The 25,072-nt window shown below is 41.2% G+C and overlaps 1 protein-coding gene across 1 annotated transcript in view; it reads left to right on the forward strand.

Annotated features, from left to right (window-relative positions):
* The window catches only part of ARID2 (AT-rich interaction domain 2), a 140,309-nt gene that overhangs the window by 86,161 nt on the left and 29,076 nt on the right, over window positions 1–25,072 (forward strand). Inside the window, exons 13-15 of the mRNA XM_073619956.1 lie at window positions 633–767; window positions 1,728–1,906; window positions 8,605–11,444. Of these exons, the coding sequence (XP_073476057.1) occupies window positions 633–767; window positions 1,728–1,906; window positions 8,605–11,444 (3,154 nt within the window). The remainder of the gene's footprint in view (window positions 1–632; window positions 768–1,727; window positions 1,907–8,604; window positions 11,445–25,072) is intronic.

Raw genomic sequence — 25,072 nt, forward strand, 5'->3', positions numbered from 1 at the left:
CCACAATTGTTTCTAAATATATTTATTTGAAATTTGTTCTCTTATTAGTTGCATTACTATGGATTTATTATTCCACTATGTAAAAGAATGTATCAATGACTCTATTTTCTCTGAAAAACTTTATTAAAAAATTATTGAAAGTAAAAAAGCACTCATCAGTACATCAGACCAAATGGAACCGTGTCTCTAGACACCTGCAACCTGGACCCAGTGTTGAAAGGGACCTGATGGCATCGCTAACGCGTTTCGAGGGAGGACCCTCTTCCTCAGAGCCAAAGCAGGGAAAAATAAAACGCTTTAGTTCTGAGGAAGAGGGTCCTCCCTCCCAAAAAACTGTTTTGTTTTTTTTGTTACCAAAGAGATTACAGGAGCAAAACTGCTTACCAATTTGCTTTTAGTGCTATTCTGTTTACTGCAACATAAAATGTGAGATTATGATTTCAGGTAAGACCTTGCTTTTGCAGTGTTTTGTTACCAACATTTCCAGTTTGTTTTGTGAATATTGAACAGTTTCTTGGAAAGTTTTTTTTGTGTATGAATTGGTTTTGCAGCCATACATAGGTTGGGTACAATTATTGAATTTCTACTTTTAAAAACAAACTACATGAGTCCTTTCTTGTGCCTGGCCACAGGTTAAATGCCCATTTCGAAGTAAGTCCTGATAGCTCTGTCTCCAGATCGGAAATGTACTCGGAATATCTTTCAACATGCAGCAAATTGGCAAGAGGGGGAATTCTGACCTCCTCTGGGTTCTACAAATGTCTAAGGTACAAGAACTGCTCTTTTTTATTAAATGTGTTTTTACCATCTACCCGGATTTTAGTTATTTTGTTTTGCTTGTTAGTGGTAGAAAGACCTCAGGCACTGATTAAAAATAGGGGTGGCATGTTTTTTGGGAGCAGCAAATATACAGTACATGGTTACCACTTCAAGAAACACTGATGTTAAAAAAATAAATAAAACAAATACAAAATATAGTAGAACAAAAGTAAGAAAAATCTAAGCATTGAGCTAATTTTGACAAATTTCTTATATATGGTTTACTTGGATTGTGCTTTTCCATTTTGTATTTTGTAAAGCAACTAGTGTAAGTACACTAGGGAAGAGGGGGAGGGGGAGAAGAGTCGAATAGTTGGGCTGCAGTACTCATGAGCCAGTCAGTCTGACACATTTTACCTTTACTGTCCACTAACAGCTCAAGAGCAGGGACAAGACCTTTTTGTATTAACTACAGTAGCGAACAGTCAGCTCTCCAGGCTGGCTGTGCTGTGTGGTAGGGCTTTGTCTGGACCTTTTTTGAGAGCTGGATTGCTAGGTATAGGTATGTGTGCCTCCAAATACCTGGTCCTCCCCTGCACTTTTGGTTCTTTCCTGGCTCCTACATTAATACAGGGCTTAGTAGTGATGTAGGGCCAGATGAAAGTATTCTGGCAGGAGTACCAAGTTCCCATACACCTAGAAGTGTGCTGTACGCTGAATCTGTTCCTGCAGACAGCAGGTATTGGTGGTGCCGGCGTCAGGAGAAGCAAGTATTAACCTAACCCTTTACTTTGCAGGGAGGAGTCACTTAAAACCTGAATTTTGTGTTTGTTTTTTTTCCAAGCAATAATTTTTGCAATTTGAGTGACATTCTGTTTTTGGTGATCCTTAATAGTTTTTGAATACATTTTACATTCATGCTAGTTATAGTTTTGATAACGTGTACAGGTAATCTGCATGTTTTGTAGGTCCGTACTCCCAAATCACAACATAAAGCGAGTAGAAGACCCGAACAATAATGGACAAGCTCATATTCACGTTTCTGGTGTGAAGAGAAGGGCATTACCACTTCCAATTCAGATGTACTATCAACAGCAGCAGTCTCCTGCTGTCAGGGCAGACGTGGTGCCTGATGCAAATACAGCAGGTTCACTTTTTTTTTTCCCTGAATTGTTATTGGAATATTAATCAAAGGCTCTCAAGCATTATGCAACTATATTTTTTCCTTTGTTATACAAAATTCTAATCATTTATTGTACACCTAGTGGAATTTCAAATCTTGTCGACTGAGGTTGTGTCTCTTATGGATTTTAAATGAAAGGGGAAGAGGTCATATATTTATGTACTCACATTAGGTTTGGGCAGCCTTAGAGTTCATGTTTGTTCTAGAATTAAAGTTCGAGTAACTTCACTGCAAACCCTCATCTTCTCGCCCAGGCTAGTATGGCAGGATTAAGAAAATTCATGTAGGAAAAATATTGACAGGACTGCAGGGAGGAGAACACTAATTTCATGTCTCTTGCACAAGAGAGTAAAATATGCCACGCTTTTTACTGATTTGAAATGCAATGCATTGTTTCCTAATGAACAATGCACACAGCTGAATGAAGATCAGTACAGCATTGAGTACAGAGCCATAAATAAAATTGGAGCATTTTACATTTGAGTGCAGTAATTTACTTGTATACATGTGTTTACGCAGGTATAAATGAGTATATTATACAATATTGGCAATGAAGAAGAATTTTACTCGTCTATATGCTTAAGCGCCTATATTCAACATTACTCAGCTTCTTCAGTTTTTTTATTCAAGGACTTTGTCAAGTTCCTGAGTTAACATCAGTAAATTATGATGCCTGTGATGGTTCGCTTTAAAATACTACAGAAATAACTGACCAGTCTATCACTTCAAGGAAAAGCAGCCATATGGCATGGGAGACCATAGCAGAATTGAGCCCCTTGCATACAGGCATCATTCCCCCAGCCAGGAAAAGTGACTGCCAAGTAATGAATGCCATTTGAGTCCTTACTATAGGTATAGGAGATCAATGTATGAATTTTCACTGGAAAATGTGGATGTGATCAGTTTGCTGAACAGCCCTCATTCGACTTTTTAGATTTTACATTTGTTCCTGGTTGCTGCTGACAATCGGACTCGCTGAACTATATCTTATTAACCACTTCAGCCCTGGGAGAATTTACCCCCCTTCCTGACCAGGCCATTTTTTGCAATACGACACTGTCGCTTTAACTGACAATTGCACGGTCGTGCGGCGACATACCCAAACAAAATTTGTCCTTTTTTTTTCTCCACAAATAGAGCTTTCTTTTGGTGGTATTTGATCACCTATGCATTTTTTGCGCTATAAACAAAAGAGCAACAATTTTGAAAAAAAAAAACACTATTTTGTAGTTTTTGCTATAATATCCCCAATTTAGAAAAAAAAATATTTTCCTCAGTTTAGGCCGATATGTAGTATTCTACATATTTTTGGTAAAAAAAAAAAATCGCAATAAGCTTATATTGGTTTGCGCAAAAGTTATAGTGTTTACAAAATAGGGGATAAATTTATGGCATTTTTATTCTTTTACTAGTAATGGCAGCGATCAGCGATTTTTATCATGACTGCGGCGGACACTTTTGACACTTTTGGACCAGTGACATTTATACAGCGATCAGAGCTAAAAATAGTCATTGATTACTGTATGAATGTCATTGGCAGGGAAGGAGTTAACACTAGGGGGCGATCAAGGAGTTAACTGTGTTCCCTGGGTGTGTTCTAATGGGGGGGTGGGAGGGTGTTACTGACTAGGGGAGGAGACCGATTGGTGCTACTTAGCACGCTATCTGTCTCTACTCCCCTGACAGAACTTGGATTTGTGTTTACACACACTGATCCCGGTTTTCGCTCTGTCACAAGCGATCGCGGGTGCCCAGCAGTCATTACGCCCACCGGCTACGGGGACACGCGTGCGCCTGCTAAAGCGTCTTGAAGAGCCGACGTACAGCTACGACGGTTCACGCAGGGGAGCCAACCTGCCGCAGTATAACTGCGGCGGCTGGTCCGGAAGTTGTTAAAGTGGATGTTAACCTGATTCATGAAATTTGAGCTCGTCACATATATCTAGTGTTTTGTTATATATGTAGTGTTTTGTTATCTCTCTTCAAAGCACTATGTCCCGTAGCTATCTCCTGCTCCATTCTTCTGTTATCAGCCTGATAACTCCTGACAAGTTCTCTGTCACATATGATAAAAGCAGCCGGAGTTTTGTGTTGGGAGGATGTTATAAAGAGATTAGCAGTGTGCTGAATGTCTCTACCTATGAGAAGAGAGGGTGTGCGCCTCTCCTCCAATCAGCTGTCTTGGCTGTATGCCCAGGCTTCACTGCAGTGCTAACCAGGAAGAGTAAAATCTCCTAACACAATGTGCACTTTCTAAATAAAGAAGAAGACTGCTGATATACATGTAAAACTTATGTAGGGAGATTTGTTTCATCCCTGTGTATGATCTGAGGCTGTTTACAGCTACTTTAAGGTACCATGCGTCAGTTTCTATATTTTTAACCATTTGTTAGGACCGGTGTTGTTCAGATCTAGTTTACAACTGAGCACAGCACAGACAGGGTTAATTATGTTAAACCTTGCTCCACAGCTCCCTCCTAAACCTTACAAAGCAGGGAGAGCTTGTTTAGAATTCCCATCAAAAAGAAAAAGCTCTACATTTTCCCATAGTAACCTTTTTTCAGATTGCTGATTGCCTGATTGGAAACAACTGTCTAATCCAGACATTTAGCAACCCCCTTCTCTTCCACTGACAAACGTTTGCCCTGTGCAACCAAATGTTTCTCATACTGTTAATATTCAGTCTCCCAGCCCTGCCCTGTCCTTGCCTCATCCGTGATGTCACTCACATTCTGAATGGGGGACGCGCAAGTGTCCTCATTCATGAGAGAGCTCCACCAGGGGAACAGCTCCTTCAGTCAATTTCTCAGTCCCATAAGCCATCCTTTGTTTTGGCTTGTGTGCGTGACTGAGCCGCGAGTCAACACCACAGGGAGTAAATGGTTATATATATATATATATATATATATATATATATATATAATTTCATTTTTTTTTTTTTGCGCAGATCAATCACTTTATATTACATTAATGACTGCAAGGATTTCTAACCACGTTTAAAGTGTCACTAAACCCATATCATAAACTATCAATAAATGCTGTATTACATGCTGTTCATACTCAGTCACTGAGATTTGTTTTCTGTATTCTGCAAAGAAACCTGGTTTGATCCTGCTATTCTGTATCTCCTCCTATTGTTCATGTCCCCAGTGCAGTTGGGCATTTTACAGAGCAGCATTGGCAGCTATTGCACATGTTCAGTTTTTCAGCGAGTTTCTGTGCTGCGCATTTTCTCCCTATCACATCTGGGCGTATACACAGTGGTAAATGACTGCCCACACCCTTCCTCCTTCATGCCCACTAACCAGCTAAACACAATGGGGCGAGATATTATATGTAGATTAATGGGGACTTTGCCTCCCTTTTATTCTAAGACACCGGCTGGAGGGGCGTGACACATCCTGTGACTGGCAGAAATCCGCCCACACCGTGTTATTGCCAGAAAAAAGATTTGATTTTAAATATGTATTGTATATTTATATGATGATTTAAAACAGTTTATTGATATTTTATTTTTTACTCTGTATCCCATTTTTTTTTTTAAATTTTGAGCATGTAACCAGCAGGAGAGGACTAGAGGCTTCTTCTGCTTATGTTTCCCTGCAGACAGGCTAGGGAAAGAGTTGGGACATGTGACAGCTGTAGATTGATTAGGAAAGGGTACTTGGATGCTATTTTTTTTATTGAAATAGTGCCATCACCCACATACAGAAATAGAAGGGACCATGTAAATTAAACAGTGTGTGTTTAGTATCACTTTTAAGTGTTTGTTGTTTTTTTAAGCAAGTGAAAAAGCACTTATCCAAAAACAAACACAAAATATAGCAGTGCAGCGCTCAATACAGGTCAAATGTATACACATGAAATGTACATATTAAACGTACATAAATAAAACGCATGAGGCAAAGTCCCGAAGAGTATATCTTAGTCCGAGGAGATCAAAAAGCTGCCCACTTGCAGAAGGAGAATCCCTCAGTTGGCAAGGAAAAGGTGCAGTGATAGGATAAGATTGTATTTGTTGTATCACCACCAATGTGAACCTCCACCAAGGGTCTAGGCTGCTCACCTTATTGAGTGAACCTTCTGTGTTAACAGCAAGGTCACTCATGCATTCCCTTCCACAGGGTAGATTATGGAGATAGGGGTCCACAGGCAGTATTCCAAATTCAGTCTCATCAGTTATATATATCATGTTAAAAACAAAAATAACAGGACATTGTGCTCTCCATACATAAAGGTATAAAATGTATTAAATAAGAAAAATATTACTCACAAAGCAAGCACTCTTTCCCAGTGCAAGGGTATACAGCATAAAATGAACCAGATGGGTGGCTGTTCTGACATGGCACGCGTATCGTCCGTGTGGACTTCCTCAGCGAATCTGATTAGGGGCCTGTGTGTCAGCTCTTATATCTAATCCTGGTTCCACATACAATTCATGATGATACTGGAAACTCCGCCCACTCTCCAATAATACACAGGTGAATGGACTCAACTACTAAGTAGTTGAGAATCAGGAGTGAACAATGGCTACAAATCTAATAGGGCACAAGCAAGCTGAATACACTGATAACTTACTGATAGGCAGCCACCATTCTTCCTGTGTTATGAGCTAAAGCATTTCCAGGTCATATCCTTATCTTCCAATAGCAGTGAACACTGCTGTATCCTGAAAGACAGCCCGCCCCCATTTACGGGTCAAATCCATCTCGTTCAATGGCAGCTAACGCTGCTGCATCCTGGGAAGAAGCCCGCCCTCTAAAGCGGCATTCATGGGGACGGGGATGAGGGGCGGGAGCACAACAAACAAACCGCCCCTTTCATAAACGTCGCACACAGACTAAGTGAACAGCAACAGGGAGCGCGCTCCGACCCTACCTTCTACGTCACCCCCTGGACAGATCGAGATGCAAACTCCAGTCTCCTTGGCAACGACATGAAATCGCTCCCAAGAGCGCCTCCTTCATTCCTCTGGCCTGTCAGCGTGGGTAGTAGCAACATTCACCCACAATGGCAAGCAGGCTAACATAAAATTAGCAACTAATCAGAGACATAGGGAGCAGAAACAGGGCTAACGTTAATAAAAGAAATAATTATAATAAAGTAAAAATTATTATAAAAATAATGTAAAAATAATAGTTGTATAGCTAAGAGGAGGGAGGCTACTCAAAAAGTACCTATAGGGATACCCCAAAAAGGCTATGATTGAAGCATATGGGGGAAGTTCATGAAGTCACCCCCCTCCCTTATGGCAGAATCCATCCTAAGGTGTCCTACACACTTCCAGATGGAGAATGTGTACCAAAAACAAATGCTATTCCCTCCCAGTTGTCACCAGAGGGATAAACGAAAAATGAAATGGAAAAAGTCAAACACAATACATGTATCGCCACCCCATGTAATATCGTGTAGGACCTACAGGGGTTAAAACTATGAATAGAAAAATTATAATAAAAAGACATCAGTACAACCACCTCGTCTGTACACAAATACAATTAGAATGTATACATATACCACAAACAAAAATAAAAAGCACTTATCGGCAATTTTGCTTTCAGTCTTTATTTTGAAGAAAAAAATAAAGCAGAAAACATTGAAAGTACTTTCCATGTATCAAAAGAACAGAAAAGAAAAAAAAAATACAAATATCACATCACATAATACAAGCAGTCTAGGGGGCATAGTCTATCAGTAACAGAGAAACGGCAAGCTTGACTGCCCCCTAGTGTATAAATTAAGCAATACATTTTCAATACCACTACCATGTTATGTTAATGGAAAACATGTAACAAATATAGAGTAGGTGTTATCCCAATTAGACTGCAACAATGGAAATACACTTTTTAAGTGTGGGAATTTAAGAACATAAAATGTGGCATAAATTATTGGTTGAATCCTAGCATACAGTTGTTGAATATGAATAATTAAAAAGGAAATCGTCTTTGAAATATATTCAAACATAATACAATAGCAATGGTGAATTACTATTTTTTGCTAAAATTATTCTTATAGTTGAGAATCATCACACAGCAGCTGATACATATTTGTGTGTATAGCCTGCATGCATTCAAACCCAGATGTGAAGTTTATGTCTGTTAGTCATGATTTAAGGTGGGCCTGTCGTGCCTGCCTGCCAGACTTTCTCTTTATGGTTTCAAACCCTGTGAAACTATAATCTGAGAAGTATTCACAGCAGTACTTGCAGTTTGCTTTCTGAATACTTGTATTGCGTTAGTGACCTAAAGTGTTCAAGCTAGGTGATTATCATGACCGTGAGACACTTGACATTTTTAGGAGATTAACCATAGCAGGTTTGAAATGACGGGTTTCCTTTTACATATTAAAAGATGTAGATACTCAGGGACATACATTTGACAGCACATTTTAGCTTCTGCGGGGGTAAGATGCTATAAAACACATCTGCCTACCAGTAAGCAGGTAGCCCTACCAGGTTCCTTACTGAAGAACCAAAGACATTAATGAATTTCTTCTCTGCATTTAAAACTTGTTTATCATATTCTATAAAAAGCAAAAAAAATAACTGTTGCAGATGTTTGTGACCGTAAAATACACTAACAAGTAATATATGCATATAAGCAGTCATGACAACACATGTTTAGTTCTCTTGACACATAGACTGATACTTGTTTTTTTGTTTGCAGGAATGCCACAAGGAGCTGCAAATCCTTTCCAGAGAGGTCCAGCAGCTAACCAAGCTCCTAATCTGGCAGCAACACAAATGTCATTTCCTATTCAAGGCATCCACAGTGTGGCACAGACAGTTTGCCGGATACCGCAGAACCCTCTAAGTCAAGCGCAGCATCAGCAGAATACTACTGTGACTGTAATACAGAATAAAACTCCAATTTCGTGTGAAGTAGTGAAAGCTGCAGTAATACAGGGTTCTGTTCAGCACTCAGCAGTTCCTGTCACCATCTCTTTGGGAGGATCAACACAAGCTTCAATCGTTCAAAATCACGCCGGACAGCAGTCTTCTGTTGCTGTAGTAGGTTCTCAGGCATTGTTTCACCATTCATCTGTTATTCAGCAGCAGCCCCCATTACACACAATGGTACCTGGACAGATAGCATCAGGAACACCTGTAGCAGTTATTCAGCAAGCTGTTCCTCAAGGTCACATATTTGGCAGAGTTCAGAATATGCCAGCAGGCACAGCAGGAATTCAACAAGGGCAGCAGCTGATCACCACCTCTTCGCAAACTCTGCAGGTTCCGTCACAGCAGTCTCCAGCTTCCAGCCAGCCAAAAGATACAGTTATCTTAACTCCTCAACAATATGTAACAACTTCATCATCCAACATAGCATCTGTAACAACAGTACAAAGTTTCCATGTTGCCACTGGTCAGGTGGTTACTATAGCTGGTGTTCAAAATCCACAAGCCTCTCGAATTGGTTTCCAGAGTATTGCTCCCAAACCCCTGTCTTCTCATCAGGTGTCATCTGCAGGTGTAGTTCAGCAGCCCCAACAGCAGCAGCCTCAGCAGAGTGTTGTAATTGTTAGTCAGCCAGCTCAACATGGACAAGCATATGCACCAGCCATACACCAAATTGTTCTCACTAATCCAGCTGCCATTCAAGCTGGGCAGACTGTTCAGTTAACTGGGCAACCAGGTATAGCACCGTCTTCATCTCCTTTACCATCTCCAAATAACCAGCTCCCACCTATTATGACATCTCCCCCAACCACTCCAGTTTCACAAGGACCTCCACCAACTGTTAGCCAAATGCTTTCTGTCAAAAGGCAACAGTTATCACCAGCACCTCACCAACAGCCCCAAACTCAACAGGCACAAGTGCAAACTCAGCAGACGCAGCCATCCCAGCCTGTACAAGTACAAATTCAGCAACAGCAAGCTCAGAATGCAAATGTTGGTCTTTCTACTCCTGGTGAGTCCAGCTTAATCAAACAGCTGTTGCTTCCAAAACGGGGACCTTCCACTCCAGGAGGAAAACTCATACTCCCTGCTCCTCAAATACCGCCTCCCAACAATGCAAGAGCACCAAGTCCCCAGGTGGTGTATCAAGTAGCTAATAATCAAACGCCTTCATTTGGAGTACAAGGTCAGCCTGCTACTCAACAAATTCTTGTTGGGCAGCAAAATGTACAGTTAGTTCAGAGTACCATGCCGAACCAAACTGGTGTTCAGACTGTTCCAATTTCAAATCTGCAAATATTGCCAGGCCAGTTGATATCAAATTCCCCCGCAACAATTTTCCAAGGGACTACAGGCAATCAAGTGACAATAACAGTTGTGCCAAACACAAGTTTTGCTACTGCAACAGTAAGCCAGGGAAGTACACCTCAGATCATTGCACCAATGAGTGGGGCACAAACAGGAGTTGGATTACAGGTACAAACTCTTTCTGCTGCTGTTACGCAAACCGGTGGGCCTTTAACAGGATCTACGAATTCTCCCCCTTTTAGGGGTGATAAGATAATTTGCCAAAAGGAGGAAGAAGCAAAGGAAGCTACAGGCTTGCATGTTCATGAACGTAAAATTGAAGTTATGGAAAATCCTTCCTGTCCAAAAGGTTCTGTAAACACCAGCAATGGGGAAACTAATGAAAATAATGTGCAAGTAGGAAGTCTCTTAAATGGTAAAAAGTGTGACTCCACTCTACCTCCTTCAAACTCAGGGAAAGCTCAGAATGAGGCCAGCCAGCTGGTCCCTAATGGGTCATCTGTGGAACTGGGGGAAAATGGAGCTTCCGCAAAGCTAAGCTCTGAGCAGGCAGACACACAGGAAAGTAAGATTGACTTTAAACGGCCACAAGTTAATGGGATTTGTGATTTTGAAAAGGAAGACTGTTCACATTTGAGCAAAAACATTCCAAATCACAAAACTTCCAACCACGTAGGAAATGGTGAAATATCTCCCGTCGAGCAACAAGAACTTCTTGATTCTAATCAACAAGTTACTGCCAAAGGTGAACAAGTGGAAAGGCTATCCAATGGACCTGTAGCACCCAACAGTTTGTCACATACTGCAAGCAGCAGTCGTGATACTTCAAACCTTTCAAATCAAATGCATTGTGGTAACCCCACAGATTTACCCAATGGACCTGTAGTTTCCACTTTGAATTCAGATGTGCCTCAGCAGCGTCCGTCTGTAGTTATTCCTGCTCAGTCTACAGCCCCCATTATACCAGGTCATCAACTTATAACATTGCCTCATACAGGAGCTAGAATTATTCAGCCTACTCTACCTGCCGATGTACGGTCAACTAATGGAACAGCAGAATGCAAATCTGTTAAGCGACCAGCAGAGGACAGTGAAAGGGAATCTGCCCCAGTCATTCCCAGCAAAGTGGGAGTACGGATTGTTACAATCAGTGACCCAAATAATGCTGGCTGTAGTGCAACAATGGTTGCTGTGCCAGCTGGCGTAGATCCGAGCACTGTAGCTAAAGTAGCAATAGAAAGTGCTGTTCACCAAAAACAGCAGCATCCACTCACATTTGTACAAACAGTAGTTGCACAGGTAAGTAGATCTGTTTAAACATAAGATGTACATTTTTTTTTTTTTTTTTTTTTTTTTGAGGTTGCAAACTTTTAAAACAATTAAAAAAAAAAAAAAAAGCCAAGTGGCGGTTTAGCGTTTAATCTACACACCTTTGTTTATATTTCATAGCTTTATTATCTTACTATGCACCACTACCCTTTATTTGGCCATTTCTGGGCCTTTCATTAACCATTATGTGTCTGACTAATAGTAGAGGGAGGTAGAGGTGCATGCTTGTTTGAACCAGAAGTGGCTTTTCATTAATTCCCCCCGCCCCCCCCCCCCCCCGCCCCTCAGAGGGTAAGCAAAAAAGTAATTTTAGTAAATGTTAAAATCAGTTTTTTTTTTTTTTTGGCCAGAAATTACTTTAAACATCCCCCCCAAAAAGTATATATGCTCCAAAAGCAGGGACCTTGGAAAATAAAATGTTGACTTTTTTGCCATTTTTTTATATTGTTGCAAAATATTTGCGCAGCCGTTAATCAAACGTGTATTTTCAGGACAGTGCACACAAACACGATATAACATCCAATTTTTGGTAAAATTTGAAAGATTAAGATTCATACTTAGGTGAATGCATGCAGCATCAGTCTCCCCCACCGTCTCTAAGACCGCCGATCGCTTGGTTTTCAGGGCTTCCTGAACAAAGAGCTGGTGACTGTCAGTCTGTGGCTGTGAAGGGAGCGGGAGTGGACGGCTCAGGCTCTCAGCGGCTCAATGAGAGCCTGAGCCGGTCCAGGCATGTGGGCAGATCCCGACTCCATTGTCCCGATCTTACCCCAGCCTGGACCGGCTCTGTGACGTCAGCCGACAGCGGGTTTCAGCCCACTCTCTGCTGAAAACGGGTCACAGGAGTGCAGAATGGACTGGAGAAGTACAGCCAAACAAGCTTTAAATTAAATAGACACCAAGTATGTAGAATGCAATTGCTGTTTACATACTTATGCAGGACCTACACATGTTTGCATTTGCGTCTGTGCGTAAGCTTGCTTTAGCCCCTTGTTTACCGTGCCGTTAAAATACCTTGGTAGACAAGGGGTTAATGGACCAAAAAAATCTAAAATATATGAATGCTATGATCTATTTATAAAAAGTCTATTTTTTTTTTTTCCCAGCCTTTAACAAGTTCTTAAAACCCAATCATATTAGACTTTTTACAGTACAGATGTTTTTTTAAAGAATTTGAGGGGGATTTATCAAAATTGGGGCAGCTAGAATTTGCTGCTGTTCATGGCAACCAATAAGTTTTAATTGCTCCCCAATTAATGTGTGGATAGTGCAGACATTGTTCCCTAAAGCTGCACCAAGCAGTCCATTGACTTTTTTGCTGTCATCAACAGAAAGGGTATGGTGGAACAGATCTTGCTGCCAAAACCAGCTCCAGTATCTTTTCACTGCATTCCCTATTCACTTATAAGCTTCAGTACCATCTCCTCTGTTCCCTCCTTTGATAATTCCCGCTGTCGCGAATACAGCAGAGACAACAGGTTATGGATGGAAGTCGACTGCCAGTAACCAGCAAGGAGGATCAAGTTACAGGTGGGGTGGCAGTGGGCAAGGTTATTAAAAATGTCTGATATTTACCATTCTTAGTGCTCTGTGGAAAGCACTCCGGTTTTCATTCATAAGTGAAGAGATAGTAAACATGAATGGCATGTTTACTTTCTCTTTATTTGTGAATGAATAGGAAGAACTCTGTACACAGCACTTCCTGATCAGTGTGGTGACTGCAGAGGGGAGAGAACTTGATTACTCTGTTCTGAATTTCATTTCCTATATAAAAAAAAAACAAAAAAAAAAACAATGGTTCATTCATGTCTGCAATGCAGGAATACGTGAAATATGCGCATTGCCGCAGCATGTGATAACACACATTGATTTTAAAACTTTATAAAAACTGCATTAACTCAATGCTGTGCGAAGCACTGCATTAAAATGAAATGCATACGTTGATCATTTTATCGTAGCATAGGTGTGAAGCCAACTTCTCCATTTAGTGTGAATTGATTATTCATAGTTTTACGTAGCTTCAATTTTCATAGTTCATAAAAGGTCAATTAAAAATTTTTAAAAATATATTTTGTTAACTCCAGTACAGCTTTATCTTTTCAATTTATCAGGAATTTTAATCTGGCCACCTGAGGTCAAAGGTGGGAAGCAGCCTGAAAAGGTTAAAGTAGACCTTCCACTTTTAAAGGAAGGCCCGCTTTTTATGTTCACCACCCCTCCCCCTTGCATAAAGTTGACAAAAAAAATGAGTCTATTCAAAGTTTAAAAGAAAAATTGAGTATACTCCCCTTACCCCCGATTCCACCTAAAGAGCTTAGACTAGGGTGACATCCCCTTCCCAGTGATATTTGGGTAATGTAAACTACTCCCAACACTGTTGCAGCATTCCTCCTGCAAGATTTGGAGTACTCCGCATTCCCTGAGACCTCGTTGGAGGATGATGACAGCACCTCTTGCACTGGAGGAAAGGTCTGTATCTTATATCTTTTATCTCTATCCTACAAGACTTGTATTTGTAGACCTTGGGTTATATGCAGGTTTTCTTTAGGTTACTGGACGCTGACAAAAAAAAAACATGCTAGGGATACTCATAACCCCGCCCATAGACTCCCATTTTCTGCTAGTGTCTTTAGGTGCTAGATCTGTTCTCCTGTGGAACTGACTCCAGCTTGTAGTGCAAGGTGTGTAGTTATCCGCAGGGTGCTATACAGGTCCAAGGCCATTGTCCAGGTCTATAGTTCCCAGACCATGAAGACCTCTTCTGGGCTTTGCCCACTGTAAGGGGTAAAACCTGAACATCCTAGTTAGTGTCTTGGATAAGGTAAGACAGGTGTCCCTGGCTTTCAATAACACAATCTGCAGTACAAAGCACACCATGCCGTTTTATAGGTAGAGGATTCAGGAATCATAGGCAGAACCTCTATTATCTGAGGCTATTATGGAGGAAGGCATTTAAGACCTTGATTTTGTAGCAGAGACTGCAGAGGCCTGCATTTTATGAGGTAAAAGTTATGGCTTGGCACCAAATGCCTCTCTACTATGGACACACTGTGTGACACGATGCGTGCTAGTCTTTTGCCTAGCAGCACCTTACACTCTAAACCTAAACAAGCCCCTATGGACACTTAAAGGGGTTGTAAACCTTTGTGTTTTTTCACCTTAATGCATCCTATGATGAAAAAACACCTGGCAGTGACCAATCCCCCCCCCCTTGACCCAGCGGGGACGCGCTATCTCTCTGCAGGGGGTTCTCTTGATTGGATAGATTGATAGCAGCACAGCCATTGGCTCCCGCTGCTGTCAATCAAATCCAGTGACACGGAGAGCGGGGCAGAGTCATTCATTCGGCGGCTACGGATGCTGGACTCGGCAGCGCGCCCCGCAAGGTAACCCCCTCAGGAGAGCGCTTCTCCTAGGGGGTTATCTGATGTGTGGAGGAGCCGCGAAAGCCGCCGGGGGACCCCAGAAGACAAGGTTCGGGGCCACTCTGCAAAACGAGCTGCACAGTGGAGGTAAGTATGATATGTTTGTTATTTAAAACTGAACCCTTACAATCACTTTAAGTCAGCATACATGGATAAAAATTCAGCTAGTTCAGCAGGGACCGGCCGAATTTCGATGCATGTATCTCCATTGTGGTTGTGCAGAATCAATCTAATGATCGACTTCTGTACAACCACCCTGTCAGATTTTCCCTGCTCGATTAGTGCTGTAGATTATAGCAGGTGGGTAAGTCTTCACACTGTCAGAATACAATAGCTCAGTGGGGAGGATTCCCTCATCCAACTCGAATTTGTGAATGGGGAAATTGGGACAATTTTTTTTTCCCATTCAGCCCGCTGGTCAAATTTAAAAAAGGACCCATTTATGGCCTGGCTAAGTCCAGAACGTTTTCCACAGGTTTATGGTGCACTTTGAGGACTAGCCCAATCTTTAAAGTGTTTTAACTCCTAAGCTTTTTACTGAAGTTTCTACTATTGAAAAGGAATTTAGGAAGAAGTGGGCTGTTCCCATGGTGAATCCTGGCACTTAAGTTATCTAACACTTTACAGCTCCTATTGATGATCCCTCTTTTAAAGATTCTGTCGATAGGAATCTGGAAGCACCCTAAAAGACGCTCCTTACCCTTGCGGGTCCAGCCCTGTAGCCAAAAATGCTACTTGGACAAGAGAAATGAATAGAAACCAACAACCCGTCTTTGAGGACCCTGCTAACAATTGAAGCTGATTTCCTCAGCTTACTGTTTTATGTTGATGCTCTTGAGAATGTAATTCGACAAGTCTCCAGAATTTTCCTTATCTATGTGCATATGCACAGGACTTTGATTAAAGGCTTGGTCTATTAAACCTGTTGGTAAAAAAGCATCTTCTACACATGCTTTTCAATGGTGAATGCCTATTTGGTGCCCCTACCCCAAGAAAAAGCCAAAGTCTCCTACAGTTGCTACTCGTACTTGGCAAAGGGGTGTTTTTGCTCTCCAAAGGCATCAACCTCAAAACCAAGGCCTAAACCCTTCTATTCATTGCAAACCCTGGACTCCCAAGTCCACCTAGGCTTGCTAAAAGCCCTCTTCACCTTGAAGGGTGGGGGCAGTCTGGATCCAAGACATTCCTGACTTCCGGGTTCAAGCTTTCATTCCAGAGGGGTATGAAATAAACATTTTATCTACCACCTCCTTGCTATTTGCCTTCCAACCTATTAGCACAAATGAGGCGGATTTACTTGACTACCTTGCACCAGCTTCTGGCACAACTGCTTATTTGTTCAGAAGAACATTTTCAAGGTTTCCATTCAAGCCTAATCATAATCCCAAAACCAAATGAGGGCATCTGCCCAACCCTATACTGGCTTAAAATCGTATTTCTTTGTGTACCAAAGTTTTGAATAGAATCAACAAGAACTATTACTTTTCTCAAACACTATTATGCGTTTCGTAATAGATTACGTCGTCCAGGGGCACGTAATCTATTACAAAACGCGTAGGGCGGAGCGACGCGCTAACGTCACCTCGTGTTCTACTGTTTGTATTCCCAGAAGGACAGGTTTGTCTGATCGTGCGCTGGCTGACAAATCAGACTTCAGGCTTTTATTGGCACAACTTTTGTAAGTGTGATAATTTGCTTCTTTTAATAAATTTAATAAAAGGTTTTACACTATTGGAGCATTTATATTTTATATGTACCATGTGTATCTACGCATAGGTCTGAAGATCTTTGAATGTGCTCGCTGCATATTGGAATAAGCTGTGTTCTTTATACTACATGTTTTCCCATGATCCTCTGTAATGGGGGATCACGGTTATCTGGTAAGAAGTGATTTCTTCTAAATTTGGTGGTGGATTCAGCACGATTTTCTAATAGCATTTGGAGCTGCCATCGCATATACGGATGGACTTCATCGATCAAATTTTTGAGCACTGGTGGATTTTTTATTGATGGACTTCATTGGTTCAATTAATATATTTTTTGAACACTGGTGGACTTTATTTTTCACAATTATCAAGGTTTATATATAAGTTTTGAGCACTGGTGGATCACATATTGACTAATTATCATTTATTATTTAATAGGTTTAGCGCGATTCTATTTTTCTTTTAATTTATTTTTACTGTGTTGGTGTTATACAGGAGAATTGCAGCTTCCGACAAAGTTTTTAGTGTTTAGTACTTGTAATTTAATTACTCATAGCGCAGTTCTATCCAATTTTTCCAAATGAATATTCCTCCCTTGAGAAAAAGGTGGAGTATGGATCTCACTCTGGCTTCATTTACACTGTGAATGGCCAGAACACTTCTGTTCCACCGTCATTCTCATTTTGTAAAGACTCTAGAAGCATGAGACCTTCAATACATTTCTTCAGCTTTTTAAAAGGTATTTTCTCCTTTTCCTTGTACTCATAATGGCAACTTTGAAGAGTCAGAATTTATTATCCTTCACCAATTCAAACCGAAATCAGAGGTAGGGTCAAATGACAAACATTTCTCTAAAATCTTTATACGATCCCAATTCAGTTTTATTTGTGGCAGGTTGCAGAACTCCAATCTGTCACTGCCCTCCAATAGATGTCTCTGAAGCCTCACTCAATTTGGCCCTCCTGGACCCTGTATAAGGCCCACTGTCCACAATTGGGTCAATGTTGAAAAGGTTGGGCTAAAAACTCACTATAGACTCCTGTTTCCCCTTGTGAAACGCCTACAGTCTCGACCCCTGTTGGATTGTTTACTAGGCTCCCCTGGACTATCTGTGGGGTTTACCCATCTCTTAGTGCAGAACAAGATGAGAGAAATATCAGAGTCCTCTGGAATGTCAGTCTGATGGTCAAATCCACAATTCTTTTGTCCTGTGCAAAGTCTTGTATCTCTATTTATAGTTTCATGATTCTCCACATATTTTTGAAGTTTGTTCTTCAACATTGAAATTTGGTTGGTTTTTAAATTTTAAAATGGTTTGTTCCTCCTTTTAATAGTTGGTTCAACTTTTCAAAATGTGTTTTTTTTTTTTTTCCAGGAAATACTGCATAGTCCGCAATGTGTTTTCAGTTTGCCATCTGTCCCAGCCTGCCATAAGCTCTACATTATTATGTAAATGCGGTGTAGTAAGAACACGCAAAGCACACGCTTTTTTTTTTTTTTCCCCCTCACTGACACAAGACTTGCCTCTTCCCACTGAGACTTAAGCCTCGTACACACGATCGGATTTTCGGCAGGGAATTGTGTGATCACACTGCCTAAAATCCAACCGTTAGTACGCTACATCAGACAATTGTTGTCCAACTTTCCGCCAACAAATGTTGGATGGCAGGCTAGTAAATTTTCGGACAACGGTCTGTTGTCAGATTTTCATATTGTGTGTACACAAGTCCAAAGTACAAACACGCATGCTCAGAATCAATGCTCACCAAACACGACATTAGCAGAAGGTGCCCAAAGGGTGGCGCTCAAGAGCTGAAATTCCTCGTAGTACGTCACTACATTCGTGTTTGTTGGCCAACAATCATGTACCGTTTGTATGCAAGACTAGATCCAGGCACATGCCCTTTGGACAAAAGTCTGAGGTTTTGTTGGCCAACAATCTGGTGGTGTTTTTTTTTTTTTTTTTTTTTTAATTATAATCGATATATGTTTTATTAAAATAAGGATAAAGGTGATGTTTTAAGCCTGAGTGGGTAAGTGAGTGCATCCCTGTTTTCTCCTTCTTCGATTGTGTTTCTGAGTTTTCAGCTCTTTCCTGTAAAAAGTATTTTCTTGTTTTGTACAAGGACAAAGTGGGTTTAAGATCAAAACCTTCCTTCCTACTTAAGTTGGTCTTCTCTTTTCACCTCAATGCAAAAATTGTCCTTCCTTCCCTGTGTCATACCACAAAATATGACAAGTAAATTGCCCGGATTTGTTCAGGGCTCTCGGGGTCTGGCTGACAGCCACTACTTGCTGTAGTCCCTCTTCTGCTTGTTGGCCTTTGTAAAGGGCATCCTGCTTCACCATTGCCAGGTGAATCAGGCAACCTATCTCCAGGGCCTAGGCCCTTAGGGATAGAGTTCCTCATTTCCATATCGGAGGCCATTCCACCAGGGTTGTTGGTGTTCTAGGCTCTTTAGCATCAACTTCCCAAATCTGCTAGGCTGCCACCTGGTCCTCTGTTCACATATTCCCTAAATTGTGCCACGTGGATTTTCAGGCCTCAGATTATGAAAGCTTTGCTGCAAGGTGCTTAAAGCTGTTGTATTTGTGCTTGGTTTGGGTTATTTAGCCCTTGTTTTCTCGTAGGCCTGTTAGCAGTTCTGTTTGCTATGTTGCCCACCCCTCATTTTATTGCTTGGCTATGTCCCATAGTGTATGACTACAAGCCCTTTGTCTTGTACTATACTCCAAGATGTTGACATTTATAGGTAAGTAAAAATCAATATCACACCCCCTCACCCTACAGGTATTTTTTATGTTATTTATAACTTTAAGTGTTTCAGCGAGGGGCAGCAAGCGTTAAACCCAATGAAGTGTAATGTGAAATTTTTAGGTACTTTTGGAAAATTGTGCAGTACATGTTCTCACCCATTTTGGTGCATAGCATAAAGAAAAGGCATATAATATAAAACATATTTAGCTGGTAAACAAATGGTTTAAAGAAAAAAGGAAATAGTCAAGAGTGCCTGAATGTTCACATCATTTATAATAGGGATTCCCAGTATTTTTCTTGACAAAAGCTGAAAGTTCTGTATGGGTTCATACACTTGCCAAAAGCGCTATAGCAAAGTAAAGGCTACAACGTGGTCGGCCAGTTCTGGGAGGTGATCACAGATCAGGGTAAAGAGCCAATCAGCGGCTCTTTACCACGAGATCAGCTGTGTCCAATCACATCTAATCACGATGTAAACAGACTTGCTGGTTATCGGCATTCTTTTCCGTACGCTGTCAATGCAGCCTATTAGTGCCCATGAGTGCAGCCCACACATCAGAGAATGAGAAAAATTACCTTTTTGCTAAATTTTATAACCGAAACTTTTTTTTTTTTTTTTTTCAAATTTCGGTCTTTTTGCATTTTGTTAAAGCGGGGGTCCACCTAGCTATCTTTTTTTTTTTTTTTTTTTTTTGAGTTCATTCACAAACTTTTCTTCTCAGCATTACATACTCACATATTGTGTGTAATATGTCCGCCTGTGTCAGATTTCGTCGGAAAGAATAACTTATATTATTCACTGCAGGCGGTTTCCATCTTCATTGTGGGCATTTGAAGCCCACAAGCATTTATTTCCTGGATGTGGTGAATGCTGTGCTCCCAGCATTCACCGCTCGTTTCAGCACATGCTCAGTGGCATCCTGGGAAGCCTGAGACTAGCTCCCAGGAGTCTGGGAGAGGCTAGAAACACGCCTACTCCCACGGGAGGAGAACCAGGAAGTGCAAAGAAGAATAGAAAAATAAAAGGTAATTACGGCGATTTAAATTTTTTTAAACGGCATGTCAGCATCTAGGCAAGGAAGAGAATACATACAGATATTGTTCAAAATTTGGGTGGAACCCCGCTTTAAGCCAAAAATAACCTACTGGTGATTAAAATCAAAAGAAAGCTCTATTTGTGTAAAAAAAAAAAAAAATATATATATATATATATATCTATCATATGGGTACACTGCTGCAATTGTCATTCAAAGTTCTACAGCACTGAAAGCTGAAAATTGGCCTGGGCAGGAATGGGGGTAAAAGTGCCCAGTAGGCAAGTGGTTAAATAGCCTCTAAGTTACGCTAATGTACATGAACTGTCTGATTTATTGTGGTTGTGAATGATTTATATATTGACATTTAATGGCAACATAGCAAATTGCTCTTTAAAATTATCCTTAACATGCACTACTCTTATGAGACCTCAAGCTGCAATTTTTTTTCACACATTATTTTCCATTCTGGTATTCAGTTTTGGAAAATGGTGCTACCATGGCAGGCTGTTAATGTTTTGGGGATATTTATTATAGCAAAAACTAAAAAATTAAATATATTTTTTTCTTTTTCTTCAAAATTGCCGTTTTTTTTTGTTTTTTGTTTTTGTTTATAGCGCAAAAAAGTGCTCGTTAAGGGGGTAAAACCTTCAGGGGCTAAAGTGGTTGTAAACCTCAGTCATGAAATCTGAACAAAGCATGTGTTTCTGTAGTGTTAATCGCCAAAGCACTAAGTGTCCTTTCTCTTTGGTGCTTCGTTAGTCTATCAGCATGTGTCACTTCGAAGAAGTTTTCTTGACACACGAGCTAGATTTGTGATGGGGAGGAGAGCTCAAGTATTCACAGCAAAGCTCTGTATGCTTCCTTTGTTCCTGTGCTGTGTGTGTGAAGGGGGTGTGTCTCTTTGCTCCAATCGGCTCTCACACACTGTAACTGCAGCTCTCTGGCCCCCCCTCTGTGCTACTGACAGATGAAGGATTTTATGTCATATGTAGAAGGATTTGTTTCATCTCTGTGTATCTCCTCCTAAGGCTGTTAACGTCACGGAGTATATGAGTAACAAGGCAGAACAAGGGTCACATACAGGATACATCTTGCTCACTGGAGTAAAAGGCTTTTCCCCCTCTCAGGGACTGTTTTATATTATGTTTTTATGGCCGTGTCGTTTATTCTGGATGGCAGATGGATGCTGTACTGAGTGGTGCTCTCACATTCAGGAATGAATACCTGCGTTTTTGGGCATATAACCCTAAAGGTGAGTACCACTCATGCACCTGTGCCCCCAAAGCGTAAGAAGTTTAAATGAGAGGGAGAGGATTGTGACATCTGCTTGGCTCTCAAGATCCACTGCTTTCCCCAAATACTGTGCATGTATGGTGTGGTTTTCTATTTTTCCTTTGTAATTTTTAGGTTTCTATTTTTAACTACTTGAGAACTAGCCTGTATTTATTACCCCTGCATTATCTGGCCACCTTGCAGTTTCCAGTGCTCTGGTACCTTGACAACTGTACTCAGGTAATTTATATCCTTTTTGCAACAGTTTAGAGCTTTCTATTAATAACCACTGTTTTTTTTTTAATAACCATACCTAGGAAAAAATACCCCAAACTTTGGTCAAATAAAAATGCCAGGACATTACAAGCAACCTCTAAATTACCCCTTTTTTAAAAGTACACAACCCAAGATCTGATTTTCTGCCACAGTTTTTTGGGAAATTGAAGGGGTTAAAACATGAAGCTGAGTTATATGGCGCACTAGGTACAAGCACATAAGTTATACACAGAGGGAGGAGGTGGCTTAAAGCTTTTTTTTTTTTATTAATAGCAAACATGTCATACTTACCTCCACTGTGCAGCTCATTTTGCACAGAGTGGCCCTGAACATCCTCTTCTGGCGGCACTCGTGGCTCCTCCCCGCATTAGATAACCCCCTAGGAGAACCGAGGGGGTTACCTTGGGGGCGCGCTCCCGAGTCATTCATTCAGCGTCCGTCTATAGCCGAATGTATGACTCTGTCCCGCCCCCCAGGTCATTGGATTTGATTGACAGCAGCAGGAGCCAACGGCTGAGCTGCTATCAATATATCCAATCAAAGCCGGGACTCCGTGGAGAGAAGGACGACGCGTCCTCGCGGAAAAAGATGAAGGGGCTCAGGTAAGTAAAACGGGGGGCTAGGGGGCCGGTGACTGCCAGGTGTTTTTTCATCTTAATGCATAGAATGCATTAAGGTGAAAAAACACAAGCTTTTACAACCCCTTTAACATTAATTTGGGTCAAATACTGGAGGTGAGGGTATATATATATATATATATATATATATATATATATATATATATACATATATATATATATATATATTATATATTGGTGAAGGGAAGAACACTACAGTTGGTGAAACAATCACAAGTGATATATATATATATATGGATTGCACATTGATCGATCAATTTGCATGAATTAATTAGGACATGAGTAACATCTTTGGCACGTTTACATATCAGCACTGATTCTTTGAGCCACACAGACTACATAGGAGGGTTACACCGCACTTGTTGATTAATGACATTTGTTTATAAAGGACATTATGCATGTTATTTAAGTAAATATTTTATTGATGGAATTTGTTATTTTGATATAGATTTTGCCATACATGTCAAGTTTTGAGCGCGTTTAATCACATATAAGACAGCGCTTCGCTGAGATAACGATATAGTCTGATGCATACGTTGGAACGCATGTAGTTCTAGCTGCAGTCTAGAACAGGATAGTACATAATTGCGCTGAAGTTTATAGAACCAACAAAGTATTAACAGGCTGACAGCAGCTGTTGCTTTTTGCATGTATCTGCACATCTGGCGCTTCGGGACAGGTGGCTGAGCCTGGACACAGATGTTGGCAGATTCACAGTGAGCCTTAACCACTTGCTTACTGGACACTTAAACCCCCCTACTAGCCAGACCAATTTTCAGCTTTCAGCGCTGACGCACTTTGAATGACAATTGCGCGGTCATACAACACTGTACCCATATGAAATTTTTTATCATTTTTTTCACCACAAATAGAGCTTTTTTTTGGTGGTATTTGATCACGCAATTTTTACTTTTTGTTAAAAAAATGTAAAAAACTGAATTTAAAAAAAAAAATTAAATTTTTTTATATTTTGTTATAAAAAATTTAAAACAGGTAATTTTTCTCCTTCATTGATGTACGCTGATGAGGCGGCAGTGATGGGCACTGATCAGTTACACTGATAGGCAGCACTGCTAGGTGGCACTGATTGGCACTACAGGTGGGCATTGATAGCTGGCACTTGTGGGCACTGTGGGCACTGTTAGGTGGCACTATTAGGTGGCAATGATGAGGCAGATGTGCCTCTTCCACTTCGGGACCGATGTCCCTCACATCTGAGCCGGTGATCGGCTTTTTTTTCTACTCACGCTGTCAGCGATTACCGATCTTTTGTTTACATCATGTGATCAGCTGTCATTGGCTGACAGCTGATCACATGGTAAGGGGCCGGGACCTGCCCCTTCCTTAGATCGGTGATCACCCGAGTCTCAGTGACTCGTGATCACAGTGTGCTCGGCATGCGCTCTGCAGGGCGCGCGCAGAGCGCGTGCACAGGGGAGGCTGTCATATGACGGCCTCCCGGGAATTCAGGTCCGCGCTGTGGCCGTCATTCGGCCATAGCGCGCATGCCCAGTGGTTAATAAGTGAAGTATTTGAGCCAGATGTCATCTGATTGGATAGACTGCTTTAAGCCTTTTCTAACTCAACATTTAGTCCTCTTTTCATGGATCAAAGTTATGTAAATGTAGAAATATTGACATGTTGGTAAAAGGCTGGGCTAAATGGGGATAGCCATAAAAAGGTTATTTTAAGACCATAATGTGTTCCTACAAGTCCTTTATAAATACTGTTCCTAAAGTGGATATTCACCCTAAATGTCACATTGTCCGGACTCCCCCCCCCCCCCCCCCCCCCACTTTCAGATGTGCATTATTTAACATATTGATTGCATTTATGCTGCAAAGAGTCAAATTTTTCTGCACGCTGGTTTTGCCAACCATGTACAAAGATGGCAATTAGGGGAGTCATAAACGTTCCCCATCTATGCACATGCATGGGAAGTTACCTAAGCCTGCGCAGATGGGCCAAAGGGGGTCTGCTAGGACCTAAAGGTTGGGCAGAGTCCTGCTTGCACCATAAGGCTGGAGTTGGTACAGAGCTGCACTGAAGTGATTGTGAAGGATCTTTTTTTTTTTTTTTTTTTTTTAACTATATATACCTGCTCTGTGCAATGGTTTTGCATAGAGCAGCCCCAATCCTTTTCAAGGTCCGGCTCAGGTAAGTGTGGCGTGGCCCTGCCCCCCGCTCCCTCGACACTGGATTTGATTACCAGAAGCAGGAGCCAATCGCTGCTCTTACTGAGTCCAGTGAGGAAAGCGAGAGCTGAGCTACTGCTCTTAGGCACTGGACCAATATCAGACAGGTAAGTATTTGGGGGAGGGAGCAGAAAATGCATTAAGGTAAAAAAAAAAAAACTTTTAGCGTTTACAATCACTTTAACCTGGGTGACATCACTGCCCAGGTATTCCAGCCGTTGGTGCTCTCTCCTCTCCTCTGAAGCCAGCCTCTGGGGAGTTCAAGTGACTGGACCAGAGTGCCCCGATTAT

This window comes from Aquarana catesbeiana, linkage group LG03, assembly GCF_042186555.1.
Source record: "Aquarana catesbeiana isolate 2022-GZ linkage group LG03, ASM4218655v1, whole genome shotgun sequence".
NCBI classification, from domain to species: Eukaryota; Metazoa; Chordata; class Amphibia; order Anura; family Ranidae; genus Aquarana; species Aquarana catesbeiana.